At 43.8% G+C, this 20,756-nt stretch overlaps 1 protein-coding gene across 1 annotated transcript in view; it reads left to right on the forward strand.

The window, feature by feature from the left end:
• The window catches only part of RYR3 (ryanodine receptor 3), a 525,783-nt gene that overhangs the window by 265,586 nt on the left and 239,441 nt on the right, over window positions 1-20,756 (forward strand). Inside the window, exons 13-16 of the mRNA XM_053224214.1 lie at window positions 7,639-7,807; window positions 9,152-9,287; window positions 12,234-12,329; window positions 14,244-14,362. Coding sequence (XP_053080189.1) covers window positions 7,639-7,807; window positions 9,152-9,287; window positions 12,234-12,329; window positions 14,244-14,362 — 520 coding nt within the window. The remainder of the gene's footprint in view (window positions 1-7,638; window positions 7,808-9,151; window positions 9,288-12,233; window positions 12,330-14,243; window positions 14,363-20,756) is intronic.

The raw sequence follows: 20,756 nt of genomic DNA on the forward strand, positions 1-20,756 counted from the left end.
TACAGAGCTGTGCAACCATCACCATAATTCACTTTTAAAACATTCCAGTCCCCCCAAAAGATTGCTTATGCCCATTGCAGTGTATATCAGTTCCCACCTCCAGCCTTAGGCAACCAGTCATCTGGTTTGGATCTCAATTTAACAAATTTATAAGTTAATGTATACAATATGTGGTCCTTGGATCCAGATTTTCCCTTAGCATTACATTTTTGAAGTTCATCCCTATTGTAGTACATAAGGGTGTTCTGTTCCTTCTTATTGCTGGAGTGTTCCTGTGTATTTGTATCTCATAATACACATCCACATATAAATGTCTGCGTATGTATATGTATGATTGTGTATATACATACACGTGTGTATAGAGAGATCTATCTATAGGGAGAGATGAACAGACAGGTACAGATGCACCTCACTTTCTGTTTGCCCTTTGAGGAACAGTGGATTTTTTTCTATTTTTGCTTATGATCAGTAATGGTTCCATGGATGTTTGTGTAAAAGTCTTTTGATATATATTTTAATTTTTCTTAGGTAAATATCAGGAAATGGAATTGCAAAGTCATATGTAACTCATTTAAACATTTTTATATTTTTATGATAAAATATACAAAGCATAGAATTTACTTTTGTAACCATTTTTAAGTATACCATTTAGTGATGTTAACTAAATTCAAATAGTTGTGCAACAGTTACCACCATCCGTCTCCAGAACTTTTACATCATTTCAAACAGAAATTCCATATGCATTAAATAATACCTCCCTGGGGCACTTGCGTGGATCAGTTGGTTAAGCATCCAACTTCGGCTCAGATCGTGATCTCGCAGTTCGGGAGTTCGAGCCCCACATTAGGCTCAGTGCTGACAGTTCTGAGCCTGGAGCCTGCTTAGGATTCTGGGTCTCCCTCTCTTTCTGCCCTTCCCTAACCTGTGTGCATGATCTCCCTCCCTCTCTGTTTCTGTCTCTCTCAACAATGAATAAACATGAAAAAAACTCCCCATTTCCTCCCTTCCCCTCCCCCCTCTGCAGCCCGCCCCCCCCTTCAGCTCCTGGTAACCATTATTCAACCTTCCTGTGAATTTGACTGACTTAATTAGAATCCTACAATATTTATCTTTTTGTGCCTTGCTTATTTCACTTAACAAAGTCTTCAAGATTCACTCATATTGTAGCATGTTAGAATTTCTTTCCTTCTTAAGGTTGAATAATATTACGTTGTATGCAAATACTACATTTGGTTTATCCATTCATCCATCAGTGGACATGTAGGTATGTTCAATTTTTTAAGAAACTGAAAACCTGCCTTCCAAAGCAGACACACCGTTAGACACTCCACACAGAATATATAAAGTTCCAGTTTCTCCACATCCTTATTGTCTGACTTTTAATTGTATATATTCTAGTGGATATGAAGTGGTATCCCATTATGGTTTTAATTTGCATTTCCAAAATGACTAATGATTTTTAACATCTTTTCATGTGCTTATTCGTATCTCTTCTTTAGTAAAATGTAATCAGGGCTTTTGCCTGTTTTTTTAGTTGGGTGGTTTGTCCTCACGCTGACATTTGACAGTTTTTGGTATCTTCCGGATGCATGCTTTTTATTGATTCATGATTTGCAACTGTTTTCTCTTAGTTTGTGGCTTTTCTTCTCATTTTCTTAATGATGTCTTTTGAAGCACAAAAGGTTTAATTTTGGTGAAGTCCTATATGACATAACTTTTTTTCTGGACTGTGCTTTTGGGTGTCCCCAGAGTCACCAAGACTTTCTCCTGTGTTTTCTTCTGAAAGTTATATAATTTTAGTTCTTATATTTAGGCTGAGGTTGCATGTTGGATCAATTTTTATACATGGTCTGAGGTAATACGAATTGAAATTTATTTAAGTGGATCCTGTAGATACCTTGTTGTCCCTGTACAATTTGCTGACAAGACCATCCTTTCCGCATCACATTGCCTTGGCACCTTTGTCAAAAGTCAAGTGACCATAAATATAAGGGTTTATTTTTGGACCCTCAGTTCTATTCCACTGGCTTTCATACCTGTGATTATGCCAAAATGACAAACATAACTTTGTAGTAAGTATTGAAATCAGATACAGTGAATCCTCCAGTTTTGTACTTTTTTTGCAAAATTCTATTGGCTCTTCTGAATCCTTTGAATTCCCATATAAATTTTAGGGTAAAGGTGTCAGTTTTTGCAAAACAGCCTGCCCGTATTTTTATAGAGAATGGTTTGAACCTTTAGACCAATTTTGGGAGAACTTTTATCTTAATTATCCTGAGGCTTTTGATTCTTAAACATAGAATGTCTCTCCATTTATTTTTCTTGAATTCCTTTCAGCAAGGTATTACAGTTTTCAGTGTTTAAGTCTTGGGCTGCTTTTGTAAAATTTGTTCCTAAGTATTTTTTTTTATGTTTGTTTTTTTTTTATTTAAAAAAAAATTTTTTTTAACGTTTATTTATTTTTGAGACAGAGAGAGACAGAGCATGAATGGGGGAGGGGCAGAGAGAGAGGGAGACACAGAATTGGAAGCAGGCTCCAGGCTCTGAGCCATCAGCCCAGAGCCCGACGCGGGGCTCGAACTCACAGACCGTGAGATCGTGACCTGAGCCGAAGTCGGACGCTTAACCGACTGAGCCACCCAGGCGCCCCTATGTTTGTTTATTTTTGAGACAGAGAGGCACAGAGTGCGAGTGGGGGAGGGACAGAGAGAGAGAGGGAGACAGAATCCAAAGCAGGTTTCTGACTCTGAACTGTCAGCACAGAGCCCCACGTGGGGCTTGAACTGCGTAACTATGAGATCATGACCTGAGCTGTACTCAGACGCCTAACCAACTGAGCCACCCAGGTGCCCCCAAAGTATTTATTTCTGATGCTACCACAAATGGAATTATTTTCTTAATTTCTTTTCAGATTTTTCACTGCGTAAATAATACTGGCATATAGAAATTGAGTTTTTAAAATATCCATCATATATCCTGTGACTTAATTGAAAATTATTATTCTGGTGGATGTGTGTGTGTGTACACACGTGCTTTATCTACATAAAGGGTCATATTATCTGTGAATAAAGAAAGTTTTATTTTTTCCTTTCCAATATGGATGCCCTTTCTTCCCACCCACCACCACCACCACCTCATGACTGCACTGACTAGAACATCCACTATGATGTGAAATCAAAGTGGAAGGAACAGACATCCTTGTTTTGTTCCTGATCTTAGCAGGAGAACATTCAGTCTTTGATTATTAAATATGAAGTTAACTGTAGGGTTTTTATAAATTCCCTTTATTGGGATGAAGAAGTTCTCTTTTTATTCCTAGTTTGTTGCGAGGTTTCTTTCATCTTGAATGAGTTAGATTTTGACAGTCTTTTTTTCTTTGTCTATTGAGATGATTGTATGGTTTTTGCCCTTCATTAATACAGTTCCATTAGAAGATGTTACATTAACTGAGAATAGGGTGTTTAATTTCTCACTAGTAGGTTGACTTGTCTGTTTCTCCCTCAATTCTCTCAACTTTTGCTTCATATATTGTGGTCTCTGTTGTTACATGGTTATATGTTTATAATAGGTATATCTTGCTGATAAATTGACTTTTTCATAGTTACAAAACATTTCCCTTTTTTCTTTGTGAACATCTTTTATCTTCAAGTCTGTTTTGTAGAGCCACACCAGATGCCTTATATGCAGATTATGGTTACTGTTTGCATGGTGTAAGTTCTTCAGTCCTCTTACTTGCAGCCTGTATCTTTGAATCTATAAAGTGGTCTTATAGAGAGCATACACTGAATTTTTATTTTTATGTACTCTGACAAGTGTCCTCCTTTTATTGGTGTGTGTAATCCATTTATAGATAATGTAGTTATTCAAATTGTTGGATTTATGCCTGCCATTTTGCTGATTTTTATAGATCTCATGTTCTTTTTTCCTCTCTTCCTCTTATTGCCTTCTTTTGTGTTAAATAGATATTTTCTAGTTTACCATTTTCATTTCTTTAAGGTTTTTTGGTTTGTTTGTTTTTATTTTGCTACTTTTTTGAGTTATATTCCTAGTGGTTGCTCTAGGAAACTCACTCTGTTTTGGACTTCCAACACTCCACCTCGGATTAATACTAACTTACGTAAAATAAAGCAACTTTGCTCCAGTATTACTTTCCTCCTCCTTGTGATAATATTGTCATGTATATATATTACATCCCCATATGTTATAAGCCCAGTTTTATCATTATTTTCTTATCCATTTGTGTTTTTTAAAATATAAAAACAAAAGAGAAATGAATATGTTTATACCATATTTTATATTTACCTGCACAATTACCTTTACCAGTGCTCTTTATTCCTAGATGTGGATTCTGCTTACTGTCTGGTGTCATTTTATTTCAGCCTGAAGGGCTTCCCTTAGTCTTTCTTAGAAGGCAAGCCTGGTTGTCTTGTAAATATTTCTTACAAGTATTTGCTGATGGACCTGCTTGTGGGCTAGATGACACATTCAGAGTTCAGACAGTTTTAGGTCTGTCCTGGATTTTGCTTTCTGCTTGTACAAAACCTCATATTCGGCCAGAGATGAGTAGATAACTAGGTCCCTCTCCAGTACTTTCTGAGCATGTGTGGCCTTGCTCATTGTCTACCCCACCTTGTTAGAACTTCTGTGGTCTGAAGCTGGAAGAAAGCATGGAAACAGCCTCAGACTGAAACACCATAGACTCCTACTGTTCTTACTGAGGCTCATTATTTAATAAACCAGTCAATCAGTCGATCAGTCTCAATTTATTGTATGGCTTTGGTCAATTTCCAGAGTCCTAAAACAATTGTTTTAGATGATTTATCCCAAGTTTATCATTATTTTGCGGGAGAGAGGATTTCCTGAGCTCCTCACTCAGCTGTTCTGGATGTTTCCCTTTCAATGGGGGACATTCTGGATTCTCCAAGCCATAAGATTTTTTTTTTTTTTTTGGAAGAAAGGAGGACTACTGAAAAACAAACCCATGCAGCAGTGAAGGGGGCTGCAAAAGCCATAGCACTTGAAATTTTCAAGAGCTGGGAAATGAAGGATAAAAAATCATTTGTGAGTAAGATTCTCCTCTCCTGTCTCTTTTGAGAAACCAACAGAACATGCTGTGTACAGTGGAAGCCAGAAGGACAGGGGGTGGCCTTCTGGGAAGAAGCACATTAAAGTTAAATTAATAGGGAAGGAAGAAGAAAGAACAATGAGGAAGAAAGGTTGGCGTTGGCTTGTGCTGTCTCATCATCCTCTGGTCAGTTGCTGGGAGCTGTCCAATAGGACAGATGAACAATGTGAGGGGTGAGGGAGTCTCAGAAATCCTGCTGACGAGTAGATATTGCCCAGCTGTCCTGAGTTTAACCTTATGATCGAAACAATACATAAATAGTTGTGTTATGGTAATAGTATGGTAAATATTCAGAATCCCTGGGATTGTGCTTGAATTAAACAAAAGAAGTCCTTGGAAAGATCTGAGAAGGTAGTGGGGCAGTGGCTGAAGTAGGGAGTGAAAGATGGCTGGGATAAAGTAGGTACCATTGTAGTTAGTTCTGAATTGAGACATCATCTTGTCCCTATCCTTCTTGGTACATCTGGGCCTCCTCCCTAAGGTTCTGGAGTAGAACATGAGCGCCCTGAAGCCATTCAGAGGTCGTGTCTGTTTCCCCACTGCTGGGCATGTGGTATGTGCTCTGTTTTGAGGGAATGGGGGGATCTGCCTTAGTCCAGCGGAAGACTATTATATTGAGGTGTCTCGAAAGGACAAGATAAAGCAATCGAACGTTGAGAACCCTCCGAAAAAATTAGACCCAGAAGGACCCTGGCAATAGTAGATAGTACCTTTCCTATTTTCCAGGGGGAAAGTGAAGCCCAAGAGGCTTAGAAGCAGGCACTCCAGATAGCACATGTTCATGGCATTGACTATAACTTGGGTTTCCCAAACCCCTGTAAGTTGCCCTTTCAAAATACAAAATGCCAGCAAACCTCTTATATGTTTTCATCTTTATTTTAATCACACACTTTTTACTGAACTGGTGTCATTGTTTCTAGTAGACTTAAAATGTTTTTATTAAGGGGGGCGAGTGGGGCTAGGGGACTCTGCAACTGGACCAAACATACTGGGGAGACTGTGTTCATTTTTCTCTGAATCGAGAACTGGAAAGTCATTCCCAATTAGGTTTTGTAGTCTCAAACCTTCACCTCATGTCCTCACAGCAGGTATACTATAATATCTCAGATAGTCATTAGCATTCCTTGAGCACCTCCACGGTCCAGAGCACACACTCATGAGAAGGATCTCCCTGCCTGTAATCCACTGGTGTTCTGTCCTTACTGCATGCACTTGTCATTTTTTTTTATGTTTGTTTGTTTTGAGACGGGGTGGCAGGCGGGGGGGGGGGGGGGGGACGAGCTCCCAACCAAGCTCCATAATGTCAGTGTAGAGCCCGATGTGGGGCTTGAACCCATGAACCATGAGATCATGAGCTGAGCTGAAGTCAGATGCTTAGCCCACTGAGACACCCAAGGCGCCCCAACACTTGTCATTTGTATGTACAAAATTGGAATTGTCACTTCATAAGCTGAGGGTTCTTAGGGCTTATTAAGCCTTTGCTTCAGGCCTAGATAACAGTCTTTTCTTAGCATGTGTCCAGGTTAATATATAACTAAATTCACTGTAAATTCAAGGAGAAGGCCTTAGAAATTGACCGAAGGAAAAGCCATGACGTTATTTATACCAATTCCACCAATTCCCAGTCCCCTGGGGCCATGATGCATTTACACGGGGGCTGGCTCCATTTCCCCCTTCCTCTTTTTTAGCCTTTACCTTCCAGAAGGCTCACCAGTGTACCTGCCAAGGACATGGGAAATTGAGGGCTTATTTTGCCATCTGTGGAGGTTTGTGGTCTCTCTGCATTGACAGGATTTAATAACAAGACTTTTTGAAAAATTATGACAGAGTCAGAAACACAGATTCAGGATAGATGGATCACAACAGAGAAAGAGCGATGGTGGGGAGGGTAACTCTGAGGAGGGAGAGGGACATGAAGACAGAGAGAAGGAGAGAAGGATGTCACAAGATGGGGGCGGAGTTGTTGAGAATGAGGACGGAGCGCACACAGAGGAAGTCCGAAGGAGATAACAAATGAGGAAGGGGGAGCTGGTGTGTGAGTGCACATGCATAAAACCTATAAGAGAAAAACACATGCAGAGACATGAAAAATATGCAGAAAGAGAGATACATGGAGAGAGAAGACAAAAATACAGATGGAGGGAGAGACCCAGTGATAGAAGCCCTTCTGCCCCTATGTTTACCTTATTCCAAGAAGAATCTTTGATAGTTCCAGACAACCATGAGTGAATAAGTTTATGATTTTTAAATCTGTTTTTACTTTTAAAAATGAAAAAGTGTGGCAGACGGCCACAGGTCATTTCCCTTTATTTATGAAATGGCCTGAAAATCGAAGCAGGCGTTTTCTTCCCTTGTCTGTTGGTTGGCAACTGCCAGTTTGTGGTCATTCCCTGAGTGACTGCTGCAGGAAGCCGTGCGCTGCGCCCCATGTGGGGCAGGTAAGAGCCAGGGACGCTGCCTGAAGGCCCATGTCTGAGCCACGTCCACGTCCGTGTCCGTCTTGTGTTCTTTAGTGGAAACAATCGTACGGCGGCCCCCATCAGCCTGCCGATAGAAGAGGTCCTGCAGACCTTACAGGACCTGATCGCCTACTTCCAGCCCCCAGAGGAGGAGATGCAACACGAAGACAAACAGAACAAGCTCCGCTCACTTAAGAACAGACAGAATCTTTTCAAGGAAGAAGTAAGTCTAGAAAATTGAACATCGCGATTCTCTTTGCGTCCACCGCTAAAACATCCCTGTGATTGCATTTGAGCCTTGTGTGCATGCATGCACGTAGTTATGAAAGAACAAGAAAGGAAGGAAGCTGGGAAGAAAAGGATTAAAGAGAAGCCAACCTTCCCTGTCCACCGCACCGGGTTACACTACCAATGTACGTTGTAACCGTGCACATTGGCACACTCAGACCAAACTGTATTTGAGAGCTTTGTTGCCACAGTGCATGTGTGTATCCCAAATCTATTGTTACTAAACCTCAACTATCAGAGCATGCCATTGGCTGTGATTGCCAAGTTTTGGAAGATGTCAGAATTACCTAGAAAACCTGTTTGAAAAAATACACATGGCCAGGTTCTGCCACTTTGGAAATGACTGAGGAGCTGGTTTGAAAGGTAACAAGTAAAGAGCCAGGTCTGACTTAGAACCTGAGCATCTGAGTCACCAGAGATGGGACCTGGATGCAAGGAAAAACAAACCTGGGACTTGGCGGGGGCTCTGGCTCGGGTTCTGCCTCCGTCCTTGGTTAGGCGGGACCTTAGGTCACATGCCTTCTTTGAACACTGACGTGATGAATTGGCAGTAAGAGGCCATGGTCGCCCTCCTGCCGGGCCCCCATTCCCGGGGACAGGGCTTATCCCTCGGGCATTTCCAAAGTCATTGGCCTGGAATATAAGACTGGCCCTGCTCAGCCTTCTGATCCAAGCAAACTGGCTTTGGGGACATTACGCCTGAAAGGCTACTGAAACTGTATGTCTTTAAGAACAACTAGGCACAGATGTTTTCACTGGGCGGCATAGTATTGTAATGTAGAAGAAAAGTAGTTAAAAATCCACTTTGATTTTGTCTCTTAATCCTACCCTTTTGCCAGGGGGAGAGGGAGGAAGCAAGCATGGTTTTCTTTGTGCATCTGAATGGAACTTCCTGAACTCACTTGACATTTGACAGGAAAATAAGAACTATATGTAGGGCTGTTTCTGGGTGAGTCAGAACCATTTCCCACCAGACACAGAGCAAGCTTTTGTGAGAGTCATTCACGCTCCCTCTTGTGATAGGTCCTTAGATTGAGATAATCACACGGGGGCAAACCCGCCACGAGGAAACCGCTAACTCATGCTCCAAATGGATGCCCCGTGTGTCTCAGAGGCATAAGAATGTGTACATTTTGTTTTTAGGGGGAAAAAAGATCGTGAAGGTCTGTTAGCACATTAGCATTACGAGCTTTAAAAGGTGAATGACGTGGGAGGGAAAAGAACAAAAGGCTCCTGCTTTCTCAGGGGCTTTCACTCTTTCCCCCACTCTCCTTCGCAGGGAATGTTGGCCCTTGTGTTAAACTGCATCGATCGCTTAAACATCTACAACAGCGTGGCGCACTTTGCAGGAATTGCAAGGGAGGAGAGTGGCATGGCTTGGAAAGAGATCCTGCGCCTGCTATACAAACTGCTGGGTAAGCACACCCCCGGAGCCTCTCCCTGGGAGGATTTCCAAGGGTGTCTGTGCAAGATCGCCGATCCGGCCTCACTCCTTGGACACCTTTTGTTAACCGGTTGATTCCAGCCCAGCACTGTTCGTTCTGTTCGCCAGCAACTTACAGTACTTTCCACACTTAGAGCAAGAAGGCAGCAGCGAGTGGAAGGGGATTGTGATCAGCCCAGCCAAAACTACCTGTACAACCTTTGACGGTCATTACTGTCTCCGAACCTCAGTCCCTCCTCTTTATTTTTTTTTAATAGTTTATTTATTTAGAGAGCATGCATGCACGGGAGGGGCAGAGAGAGAGAGAGAGAGAGAGAGAACACACACGCTCACACAGGCACATGGGAGGGAGAGAGGGAGGGAGAAAATCCCAAGCAGGCTCCTTGCTGTCAGCGCAGAGCCTGACCTGGGGCTCAATCCTAGGAACTGTGAGATCATGACGTGAGCCAGAAACCAAGAGACACTTAACCGACTGAGCCACCCGGGTGCCCCCAGTCCTTCCTCTTTAAAATGAGGGGGTGCATCTGTGTGGCTCAGTCGGTTAAGTGTCTGACTTCAGCTCAGGTAGTGATCTTATGGTTTGTGAGTTCAGGCCCCGCATCGGGCTCTGTGCTGACAGCTCAGAGCCTGGAGCCTGCTTCAGATTCTGTGTCTCCCTTTCTCTTTCTGCCTCTTCCCCACTCACACTCTGTCTCTCTCTCCTTCAAAAGTAAATAAACATTTAAAAAATTAAAAAAAAATTTTTTTTAACATTTTATTTATTTTTGAGACAGGGAGAGACAGAGCACGAACAGGGGAAGGTCAGAGAGAGGGAGACACAGAATCTGAAACAGGCTCCAGGCTCTGAGCTGTCAGCACAGCTGACGCGGGGCTCGAACTCACGGACTGCGAGATCATGACCTGAGCCGAAGGCGGCCGCTTAACTGACTGACCCACCCAGGGGCCCCTAAAAAATTTTTTTTAAATAAAATGAGGGAACAAGACTAGAATATGTTTGCAGTGCGTTCCACTTTTAGACTCGGGCACTTGCACTTGAAGGACAGTCACTCTTTTCAGCTCCCTGACCTGTCCCTGACCTCTTGTTGGTTGGTTGTGATTCCTGCCACTTTGGCCTGTTCATTATTTAATTTGGGCGGGGGGGGGGGGGGAGGGGCGACAAAGGCGGGGAGTAAGGAGGTTCGGCGCCCAGCCTTTCTTCTCACAACACCAGTGGGGGTGATGTCCTGGGGCCTGCTCTAACCAGTGCCACCACAGGGCCCAGCCAGCAAGCTACAGGAGGAAGGCAGTGGAAGACAGTATCCGCCCGAATGGGAAGGTAGCCACCGGTAGTTGCTTGGAGATGGTGACAAGGCAGCATTTGGGGGTTTGCTCAGAAGTGTATGTCCCGTTAGAGAAAGTCCATAGAAAGTTGAGCGGGCCAGAGGGGAACCAGCAACATCAGGTTGGACCCATTCTCGATGTCGAGGGTCAGGCTGATTGGACTACCACCATTCTGTGTGACGTTGTGAAGTCCCTTCCAACTCTAATACTTTGTACTGGTATGCTCAAACTCAACAGCAATTATACAAAAAAAAGCAGTTATTGAGCTTTTCTGCCAAGAAGTAGAATATCTTTTTGATCTGCCCAACAACACCTTCAGGTATAGGCACTGTTAACCGTTTAGTCATGAATCCGAAGAAACTGATGCTCACAAAGTCATAACGTACCCAAGGTCATACGTGTAGTATGGGAAGGAACTACGGTGTGAGGCCGCCTGACTCCAGCACCCTGTGCTTAACCCCTTTGCTGCTGCAGACCTGAAAGTGGTTTGGGGGGTCAGACTCAATCCAGCCCTCCTCTGACTGTGGAGGTACAAAGCAGAGGTCCTCAGGAAGACTTTTCCCTCATCCAGGTATCTTTGAAGCATCTGTGAAACTGTCTTTGAAAACTAACAGCATGAAGAGCATGGGACCAGTGGTTTTAGGTGGATTCATTGCAGAGGCCTGTGGAGGGAAGGTTGCTTGGTCTAGTTTGGTGAAAATCTCCTGACAGCATATTCTCTCCCACTCTTAGCAATGTTCTCTACCAGTGGTTCTCAACTTGGAGCAGGCATCAGAATCAGCTGGAGGGCTGGTTAAAACAGTCTCATCCCCAGAGTTTCTGAATCCTTAGATCTGGGATAAGGTCAGAGAATTTGCATTTCTAACAAGTTCTCAGGTAAAGCATTCTGGCCTCCACAGACCATACTTGGGGAACCCTCATCATATGCTAATGTGTTTTAGGTATTTTAGAGTTTCCTGTTTTGCAGTTATTGGCCTGTTCGTTTATTTTTAAAATATTTTTTTAATGTTTATTTTTTGAGAGAGACGGAGAGTGAGCGGGGGAGGAGCAGAGAGAGAGGGAGACACAAAATCCGAAGCAGGCTCCAGGCTCTGAGCTGTCAGCACAGTGCCCGAGGCGGGGCTCAAACTCACGAACGGTGAGATCATGACCTGAGCTGAAGTCGGACACTCAAGGGACTGAGCCACCCAGGCGCCCTTGCCTGTTTGTTTCACCTACCTTTCCAGCTGTTTCACTCGGATGCCTCCCTTTAGCATTGAAAAATAGCAACTCTGTAGCTGGGTTTAAGAAAACAGTGCAAAGAATGGAGTTCTTAAACCAGTAACCAAGCAGGTATCTGCTGCTGTGTTCCCACCGCTCTGTTCCCAGCAAGTAGGCAGGTGCTTGGTACATAGATTCTCTGGAATAGTTGAGTGAATGGTAGATTTTCACTTTGCTAAGTATAGGAACAATTGTATCAAAGGGCTTGGAAGGGGAAGATGGTTACACACAGTTCCTTTTTGTTGCTAAGCACGTGCTGTGCTTAACAGTTTCCCAAATTCTTATGCCCATCCTCCTGCCCTTTAACCTACATGTTCCAATGTGTCCTTGTTTGCAGCTGCTCTCATTCGTGGAAACAGAAACAACTGTGCTCAATTCTCTAATAACCTTGATTGGCTAATCAGCAAATTGGATAGACTAGAATCTTCCTCAGGTAAGTGTTCACAGGAAACCACTGAAGAAGGTGGGGTTTTTTCTTTCTGGAAAAAAAAAAAAAGTTGTATCTTTGAATAATTCTGTTTTCCCACTGAGGTGTAAGCAATCCTCAAGTGATTACTTCAACAAAGAGAAGGTCCTGAATCTTTCTGGTGATGCTGTGACTTTATTTAACCACTCTAACCCAGACTTCAATGATTTCCTTTTCTGTTTCACTTTTCACTTTGTGTGTTTATCTCCATCCCCTGGATCCTTTCATTGCCCCCACCCAGGCAGTGGTCTCCTACCTGCTGCTTGCAGTTCTTTTCCTTGGGCTTCTAAACCCTCTCTGAACATGCTTATCCTGTTGTGGTTAGAAGCAGACTGAAGGATGACATGGGATAGGAGGAAATGATGGTCCTCCGTCCCGCTAAGTCACCCTTGACATCTATCTATAATGCTTCTTGATGACTCGCAGAGAATTTGAGCCAAGAGAATGGTTGTTGTTGGTAAGTTAAGTAACTGGGCTGTGAAGCTCAACCATTGGCTTCCTCGGTGGTGAGAGAACGTGACAGCTGCAGACCCCTCTCTGGAAAGCTAAAAGGTTTTGATGCTTTTTTCATTGTCCAGAGGTGGCCTGAACTTGGACAGGCCAAAGGAAGGCTCCCCTAAGCTCTATCCACCTACACCTATGTATTCTCAAGCCCCTGTTTTTTCATCAGTGCCTCCTCCATGGGCCATATTACATTTCATAATAATTTATGAAAACCTTGAGAAAACCGGAACCAAGGGGAGTGTTTTCAATAAAACCAATAAAGATACTGGCCAACTACTTCCCTTATATTTTCATCACGGTGTGTTACCCTTGTAGGTGCCAGGTTGCAGGGGCACCAGTTAGTGTTTCTTAAGCCTTCCCTTCACAGAGAAAACCATCCAGTGTGCTGAGTAAAGAGGCAAAGGTAAACTTTATTTAGTGAGTTTATAGTTTGCTTGGTACACCAGTACATCTAAAATGAAAATACTTTCTGGGGTGGTTCCTAGAAAAACTCTTAGGCAAGGAACACTTACAATATTTTCTGAATTACTTGAAGGACCTCTAGAATTGATACTAAACTGGGCATCCGCCATTTTATTTATTTATTTTTTTAATTTTTTTTTTCAACGTTTTTTATTTATTTTTGGGACAGAGAGAGAGACAGAGCATGAACGGGGGAGGGGCAGAGAGAGAGGGAGACACAGAATCGGAAACAGGCTCCAGGCTCCGAGTGGGCATCCGCCATTTTAATTAAGTATTGCTTGGTCTGACCAAGTGAAGAATTCCATTTTACTGCTGCTCCTCTACAATTTTTTCTTTTTTTAACTGAAGTGTGACCAACATACAGTATTCTGTTAGTTTCAGGTGTACAATATAGTGATTCAGCAATTCTATAAATTACCCAGTGTTCATCATAAGTGTGCTCTTAATCCCCTTGGCCTGATTTCACCCATCCCCCACCCACCTCCCCTGTGGTAACCACCAGTTTGTTCTCTGTATTTGAGTCTGTTCTGTCTCTTGCTTTCTTTGTTTCGTTTCTTAAATTCCACACATGGGTGAAATCATATAGTATTTGTTGTTCTCTGACTTACTTAACTTGCTGCTTCTCTATATCTTGACATAGAAGGATCATGTCTTTGTCTAAGAAGGAGGAAGGTGAGGTTAGTGCCTAAGGACATATCCTCTCTAAATCACAGACTTCTTAGGCCCCAGAGGCTCCTGAAGTCTACCAGAGATGGCTACAGTCTTTCTTCTGGCTGGAAATATTTAATACATTCAAGGAGCTGATAGTATTCTGTCCCCTCAGGATGGTCCTTTCAGTTATAATTCAGGTTTCTGAAGTGCGGTCGGTTCTGCAGGTTTTTTAACATCCACACGATTTTTGTGGCATTTATACAGGTATCTTGGAAGTTTTGCACTGCATCTTGACTGAAAGCCCAGAAGCCTTAAATCTGATAGCAGAGGGCCACATCAAGTCTATCATCTCCCTGTTGGATAAGCATGGGCGGAATCACAAGGTGGGTATCAGAAAGAAGAACCCAAACAGGGATGGACTTCTGCTGCTTAATCACCAGTGTGTGTTACTGAGAGCATGTTGACTAGTCTCTTTCTTGGCTCTGATTTGAGGGTAGGGAAAAGAAAAACACTTTGGGAAACTGAGGTTCTGAAAGACACTTCCTGCCCTAGGAGCACACTCCAAGGCAGACAGTCACACTGGGTCTTGGAGGTCCTCTCTCTCTTTCCACCAGCTTCACAAGCCCAGCTCATCCATCACCTTCAGCCCTGAACATGGAGCCCAGCATAAGGTGCTGGGCTGGGGTGAGTGCAAGACCTACCCTGGGGTCTAGGAACTTAGTAGTGGAACAGCTAATACCAAGCTGTAGAAAGAAGTTACACAAAAATCAGATAAAAATAGCATAGAAAGTCTTGGCAACTGGCTTGTTATTAAATGAAATCAGATTTACCCTGAGCCGCACCAAGCGAAGGAAGTGAATCTACTTTTTTGCTCATGAGCAAGCAAGAGCACAGATACAAAATAGTTGTGTGCTTTGGGGCCTCATTTATATCATCTGCGCAGTGGAGACAGTGCTACTTCATTTGCTAAGGTAGAAAGCTCCATCAGTTTTTTAGGGGTCTTAAAGTTCTGTCATCTCTGTTTTTATGGAATCATGTGTTGAAGACACCCGATTTGCAGGGAAAGTCTATTAAAATATGCTTTTTCCTGACTCTTCAACATCAGCCCTGTGGTTGGGGAGTTCCTGCCCTAATTAGTGAGCAGGCAGGTACCCCAAGGCCGAGAGGGTGTATTTCAAGAGCAGATGACATGAGCGGCCACGGTTGTGCTCCTGCAGTGACGAAAACTCAGCTTGGTCACTGGCCCTCTGTGTTCACCATCATTGGGGGGCGCTGCTTATTTGAGACACGTTTCAGGGGGTCCAGGAGAATAAGCCTCTGCAGCATTGCTTAGCTGTGCCTTCCTTAGGAAGCAGAAAAGCCATGGTCCTTAGCATCTGTGAAATTGCTTGGCAAAGAAGAGAAAGAAATATGTGGGGCCTGGAATTGCTTTCCCAAATGGGGTAAATCAAAAGCAGGCATGAGGCTCCAGCATCAGACCAGTGTCTGTATGCTCCGACATGTTCTCTCCTGTCAGCAAAGCATAATAAGAGTAATTGATAAGCACCCAGGAAACACATGGTCTGGGCCATGAGCTACATGCAGATGTCAGGAAGAGCCCTTTGGCTAGAGAAAAGCTGCTGTTGTTTCATTGCTCCTGGGTCATCTTTATGGTCAGACCACATAACGCACTTCACGAATAACCACAGCTTTGTGACAGCTTCTTTCAGCCAAGAGCTACAGAGCATTTAATGGATGTCGCTTGGTGGCGAGTTGATGACTATTCTGCCCATTCCACAGTTGAGAAATCTGAGGCCAGTAAGCTGAAGGACTTTGCTACAAATCACTACCTGCTCTGATAGGTTACCCGAATGTAGTAGCAGGGCGGTCTTTAATCTTTGGGAGCCAAGGCACTGAGAAATTCCGGCAATGTTAGAAAAGTTCAGGCAGTATGTTCCCGGTACATAAAAGCCTCCTCAAGGATATCCCTTTTTTTGTCTCTTGATAGGTTTTTGGATGAAGGTTGGTTTGCCATGAATTCAGGCCTTCCCTTAGAAATTATCTGGATAACTTTTATTTCCAAAGAGAAATCTGTCTCAAATCATCAATAAAGCTACCACAAATAGAGCTATTTGTGGTAGCTTTATAGAGAATGTGCAGAGTGAAGGCCAGACTTCTGCTGTGACGTTTTCTTTTTGCTTGGAAAATGTCAAGGTGATGTTTTGCTCTCCATGCTGTTCTTTTTTCTCCAGTCGTGGGTTTTCACATGTCTGTGATCTATTCACTTAGTTTTCCGTGAAGATAGTGGCTGAAAATACATAGAATTACAAAAAAATGTTTTAATGTTTATTTATTTTTGAGAGAGACCGTGTGAGCAGGGGAGGGGCAGAGAGAGAGGGAGACACAGAACCCAAAGCAGGGTCCAGGCTCTGAGCTGTCAGCACAGAGCCCGACGCGGGACCCAAACCCATGAACCGCGAGATCATGACCCGAGCCAAAGACGGACACTTAACTGACTGAGCCACCCAGGTACTCCAGAAAATACATAGAGTTTTAGAAGCACAAAGCGCCTCACAGCTCTCCCAATAATAGCAACAGTAATTATGGTGACGACGATAGCTAACATTTGTTGTGCATTTGACAAATGCAAGGTGTGCTGTGCTCCACATTCCCATGCATTTTCTTTGTCCTCAGTATGACCCCATGATGTAGCATTGTTATTTCCACTTGTCGGTGGCAGAAACAAGGCTGAGACGTGGGCCCTGACATGTTAAGCCACGTGCCAGAGGCCACACAACTCGTTCACGACAGCCCAGGACCAGACTTTGAGTCTCCCCCTCAGCGTTTAATATTCTTTCCAGTGTTTCTCAAACTGCCGTCTGTGAACATGTTCTTTGGGGTCCACGTGTTCCGGGAGAATATTTTTAATTGCACGTTCTTATTTTTATAGTTCTCTAAAAACAAAACTGCACAGTGAAGAATTCATAATTAGAAGGCATTTTTAGACCAGTAAAGGTTTCTGAGACTGGAGTTTGCACTCCCCTGTGGGCCCATCTGTGGTCTTCAGGGTCATGACATTTTTCTTTAAAAAAAAAAAAAAAAAAAAAGGTTTGTACATCTCATGGGTTTGATGAACCCCTTTTTGTACTGTTCCAGCTCTAATCACAGGTTTAGGACGGGAGTAGATACAGTGGTGGCAGTAATTAATGCCGCCTCTAAGATTTTTCACTTGTTAGCTCTCTCCCTGACGTGGAAAGCATTGCCACTCATCTAAAGCATGATCCAATGGAGGTCAGAAAGTTCGAGGGAAAGAACACAATCTCTGGAGTGAAAAGACCATTCTCCGAATGCTCTCTGCCCCTCGACCTCTCAGTGCCTTGACTCGTGCTGAAATCTCCACCTCTCCTCACTTCTTAGTTTTCCAGCACCCATGAAAAATTCTGTCTGCCCTTCAAAACTTACTCAAATGCCACTCCTCCTTGAAGTTTTCTTTTTTTTTTTTTAAATGTTTATCTTGAGAGAGAGCAAGTGAGAGAGTGTGAGCAGGGGAGGGGCAGAGAGACGAGGGGAGAGAGAGAGAGAAAGAGAGAGAGAATCCCAAGCAGACTCCACACTGTCAGTGCAGAGCCTGACGTGGCGCTTAAACCCACAAACCGTGAGATTGTGACTGGAGCCGGAATCGAGAGCCTGACGTTCCACCATCTGAGCCACTCAGGTGCCCTGAGGAGACTTTCTCTGATACCAGTTGGATGTGATCTCCTCTCCTCCATCCTACCACTAGCCCTCCATTCCTTGCTGGTTCTGCTTCACCTATCACTGTAGTCATGTTTGCACATAGATTGCTCTCACAGACTCTACGTTCCTTCAGGGCAGGGACCAACTTTTCATTCCTCACAGTGCCAAGCTCATACATTACACATAGCAGGCATTTAATACATGTTTGTTGAGGGTGTCCTAAATGAATAAAAGCAATGAATGGAGCCAGAATACATTCCCATCTCACCTTAGATGGAAGCTCACCCATATGGATGGGCCTTGTCTCATCCAACAGATGGCTGGCTTATCAGAGCTAAGAAACACACTATGTTAGTAGCACTGGTTTTTCTTGTTTGGTGAAAAGAACAATTGGAACATTTTAAGTCGCCCTCTAATTTTCCCATGGACTAAGCATCTAATAATAAAAATAAAATCTGCCCTTTTTACTTGCCCCCAAGCCTATCTTACTCCAAACCTCCTCAGTAGTCACAAATATGTTTTATTTTTATGAGGATTTCGAGCCCCCAGTGAGAAAAATATATGGTAAAATGTAACAACTTTGGTCCCAAAAAGGTAGACACCAGAATTGGAGGTTTGGCCTGGATTACGGGGAAGATAGAACACAGGGAAGCATACCATTAACTCCCACGTAGTTGCTATAGTAGCTCCATGAAATTATCTCTGAGCCCCCGGGCAGCCAAGGCAATAGAGAAGCTTTTCTAGAAACCCAGTTCGCCTCTGCTGCAAGAAAAAAAAATCTGTTCCTCAGGGGCTTCAAAAATCTTCATTTTTCAAATACAGGACTCAATAAGAAGAATCACAGAATAAGTACCATTAGCATTTTTACAGCTTTTATACAGAATAATTACATTTTAGCATGGAGCTGTTTTTATAGATATAAGCTGAAGGGCAAAATGCAACAGCCAACTGATGTTTCCATGGTACGATAGGTGTTTATTTTTGAAGGAGAATTTCCACATAAGCCTCTGTTTGGGAGTAGAGACTAGTGGAAATAAAAAGCAGATGGAGAGGATCTTGAATGAAATGTGGGGTCTGAAAAGGAGGACAGCCAGAAGCCAATGACCTCCACAACACGAGCCAAGGACAGTCTCCGGTTGGGCCAGTGTATAGATTAGAGAAGCCTAACTCCTATGACAGCCCAGATTCTTACTAGGAAGATTTATCTTTGCTCCCATCACCACCCTAGGCCAGTCAGTGGGAGGGCTTCAGGCTGTGTGGCCACTCAGGGGAGACACGAGTTCCTTCCATCTCAAGGCTTCGCAGAAGGCAGTGTGCTTTACTCCTTGTGTTCAAATAAAGACTCTCAGCTGGTGAGTCTGGTGTGGGGAGGAGTGGAGGGGAATAGAGGAAGTGGTCCTAAACACCTGCGTTTCTGGCAAGTTGCTAGGTGATGCCCTTGTCATCTTCCCCGGGACCCCTACTTCTGGCTGGGAGGAGAGTGTGAATGCTCAGAGGACTGTGTAGAAGATTTTTAGGGACCAGGCCTGAAAGCCATGTAGGTCATGTCCATCTGCTTTCCATTGCCCACAACTCAGTCACATGACCCCACACACTGCAGGGTAGGCTGGGAAGTGGGGCCTCTGTGGGCTGTGGAGTAGAAGGAATTGGAGCTTGGTGACTGCTCGTCCGTGCCTGCCACATCTAGCCACATTTCTCAGAGGCCACGAAAATACTCCCTCTCCCTAAGTACAGATGACCCCCAGGCACAATACTTGTGGGTCCCCTGTGGTGGGCTGGCCTTGTTGTCTACGTTCCCGTCACCTTGACAGGAACCCACTTAAACCTTCTCATATAGGCAGTCTGGCCACGTTGCCCTGTTTTACCCCAAGAAAGGCCTGCTAAAACAAAGCCTAAACAAGTCAGCCCCGTTGCTTTCTGGCATTGTTTATTTATAAGTGAGACATTATATTAGGCAGGTCCTTCTCACAGAGCCTTTTTTCTCCTTGCTCTTCCTGCTGGATGTGAATTAAGCTCTGCTGTCCCTCTAGCTATGACAGCAAGGCTCCCGCAGCCGTCACTCGAAGGCAAAACCGATGAAAATGTCTGATAGGCTGGATGATAAGTATTTAATTTCCTGGCCATCTATGGCTCTTTCCTTAGAATGAGAAATTATCCCCTGGATTTCCAGTTCCACAGTTGATATGTTTCACAGAGTGGGAATGGTAAGAGTTCTCCATTAAACTGCCTTTGGGATTCTTTTCTGCTTGTCCCATAAATGTGCTTTGTATTTATCTGGAACGAAATTGACATTCAGGGAGTCAGGTAGAAAATTGGTTTGTGAGAATTATGGATACTAATGCCAACAACCTGAATTCATCCAACCCCACTAAGCATCGAGTCTTCGTGGCCACTTTGAAAGACTGAAATGTGGCTGCCACAATCTTGTCGGTTATTATTTATCAACTGCCGTTTGCACACACCTCCCTGTAGGGGAGACAGGGGAGAGCAGTGCCTGGCCCAGAACAGTTTCCTCTGTCGATCTAGGCACACAAAATCTGAATGAGAGAGGATGCGGCACAAGGAGACTGTGGCTAGGAAGCCGGGGGCTGGGTTCCCACTTCCCACGCAGCTGGAAAATGAAGAGGTGCAGAGGTGGCTTGGTGGCTGGTCTCATAGGTTCAGGGAACACTTGGGCTCTGGAAGGTTTGCTCTCACTCTAGGAGAGAATGAGAGCGGGTGAAAGGTTGTTGAATACCATTAGTAGGAATAGAAGTGTCTCTTAACGAACTTTGAGGATATCACAGCAGGAGACCCAGGAACTGGAATATGCCCTACTGTGTTCTCTACTGACCTATGTGAGGTTCCCCAAGCCTGCTGCCTGTGAGGGACCTTGGTCAAATGGAAAGCTGAGTGCTGTTAGATAACAAAAATTCAAGGAGATTTTAAAGACCTGATTAGCTTTGTTAATCGATTCATGAATCAGGCAGCAACCCATCTAGCAGTAGAGGGGAGCTCCAAAGGGCTGCAGGAAAGGAAAGTCTTTGAAAGGAAGAGAGGAAGTGGGGGGAAAAGGAAATTACT

The sequence above is a fragment of the Acinonyx jubatus genome, chromosome B3 (genome assembly GCF_027475565.1).
Source record: "Acinonyx jubatus isolate Ajub_Pintada_27869175 chromosome B3, VMU_Ajub_asm_v1.0, whole genome shotgun sequence".
In the NCBI taxonomy this organism is placed as follows: domain Eukaryota; kingdom Metazoa; phylum Chordata; class Mammalia; order Carnivora; family Felidae; genus Acinonyx; species Acinonyx jubatus.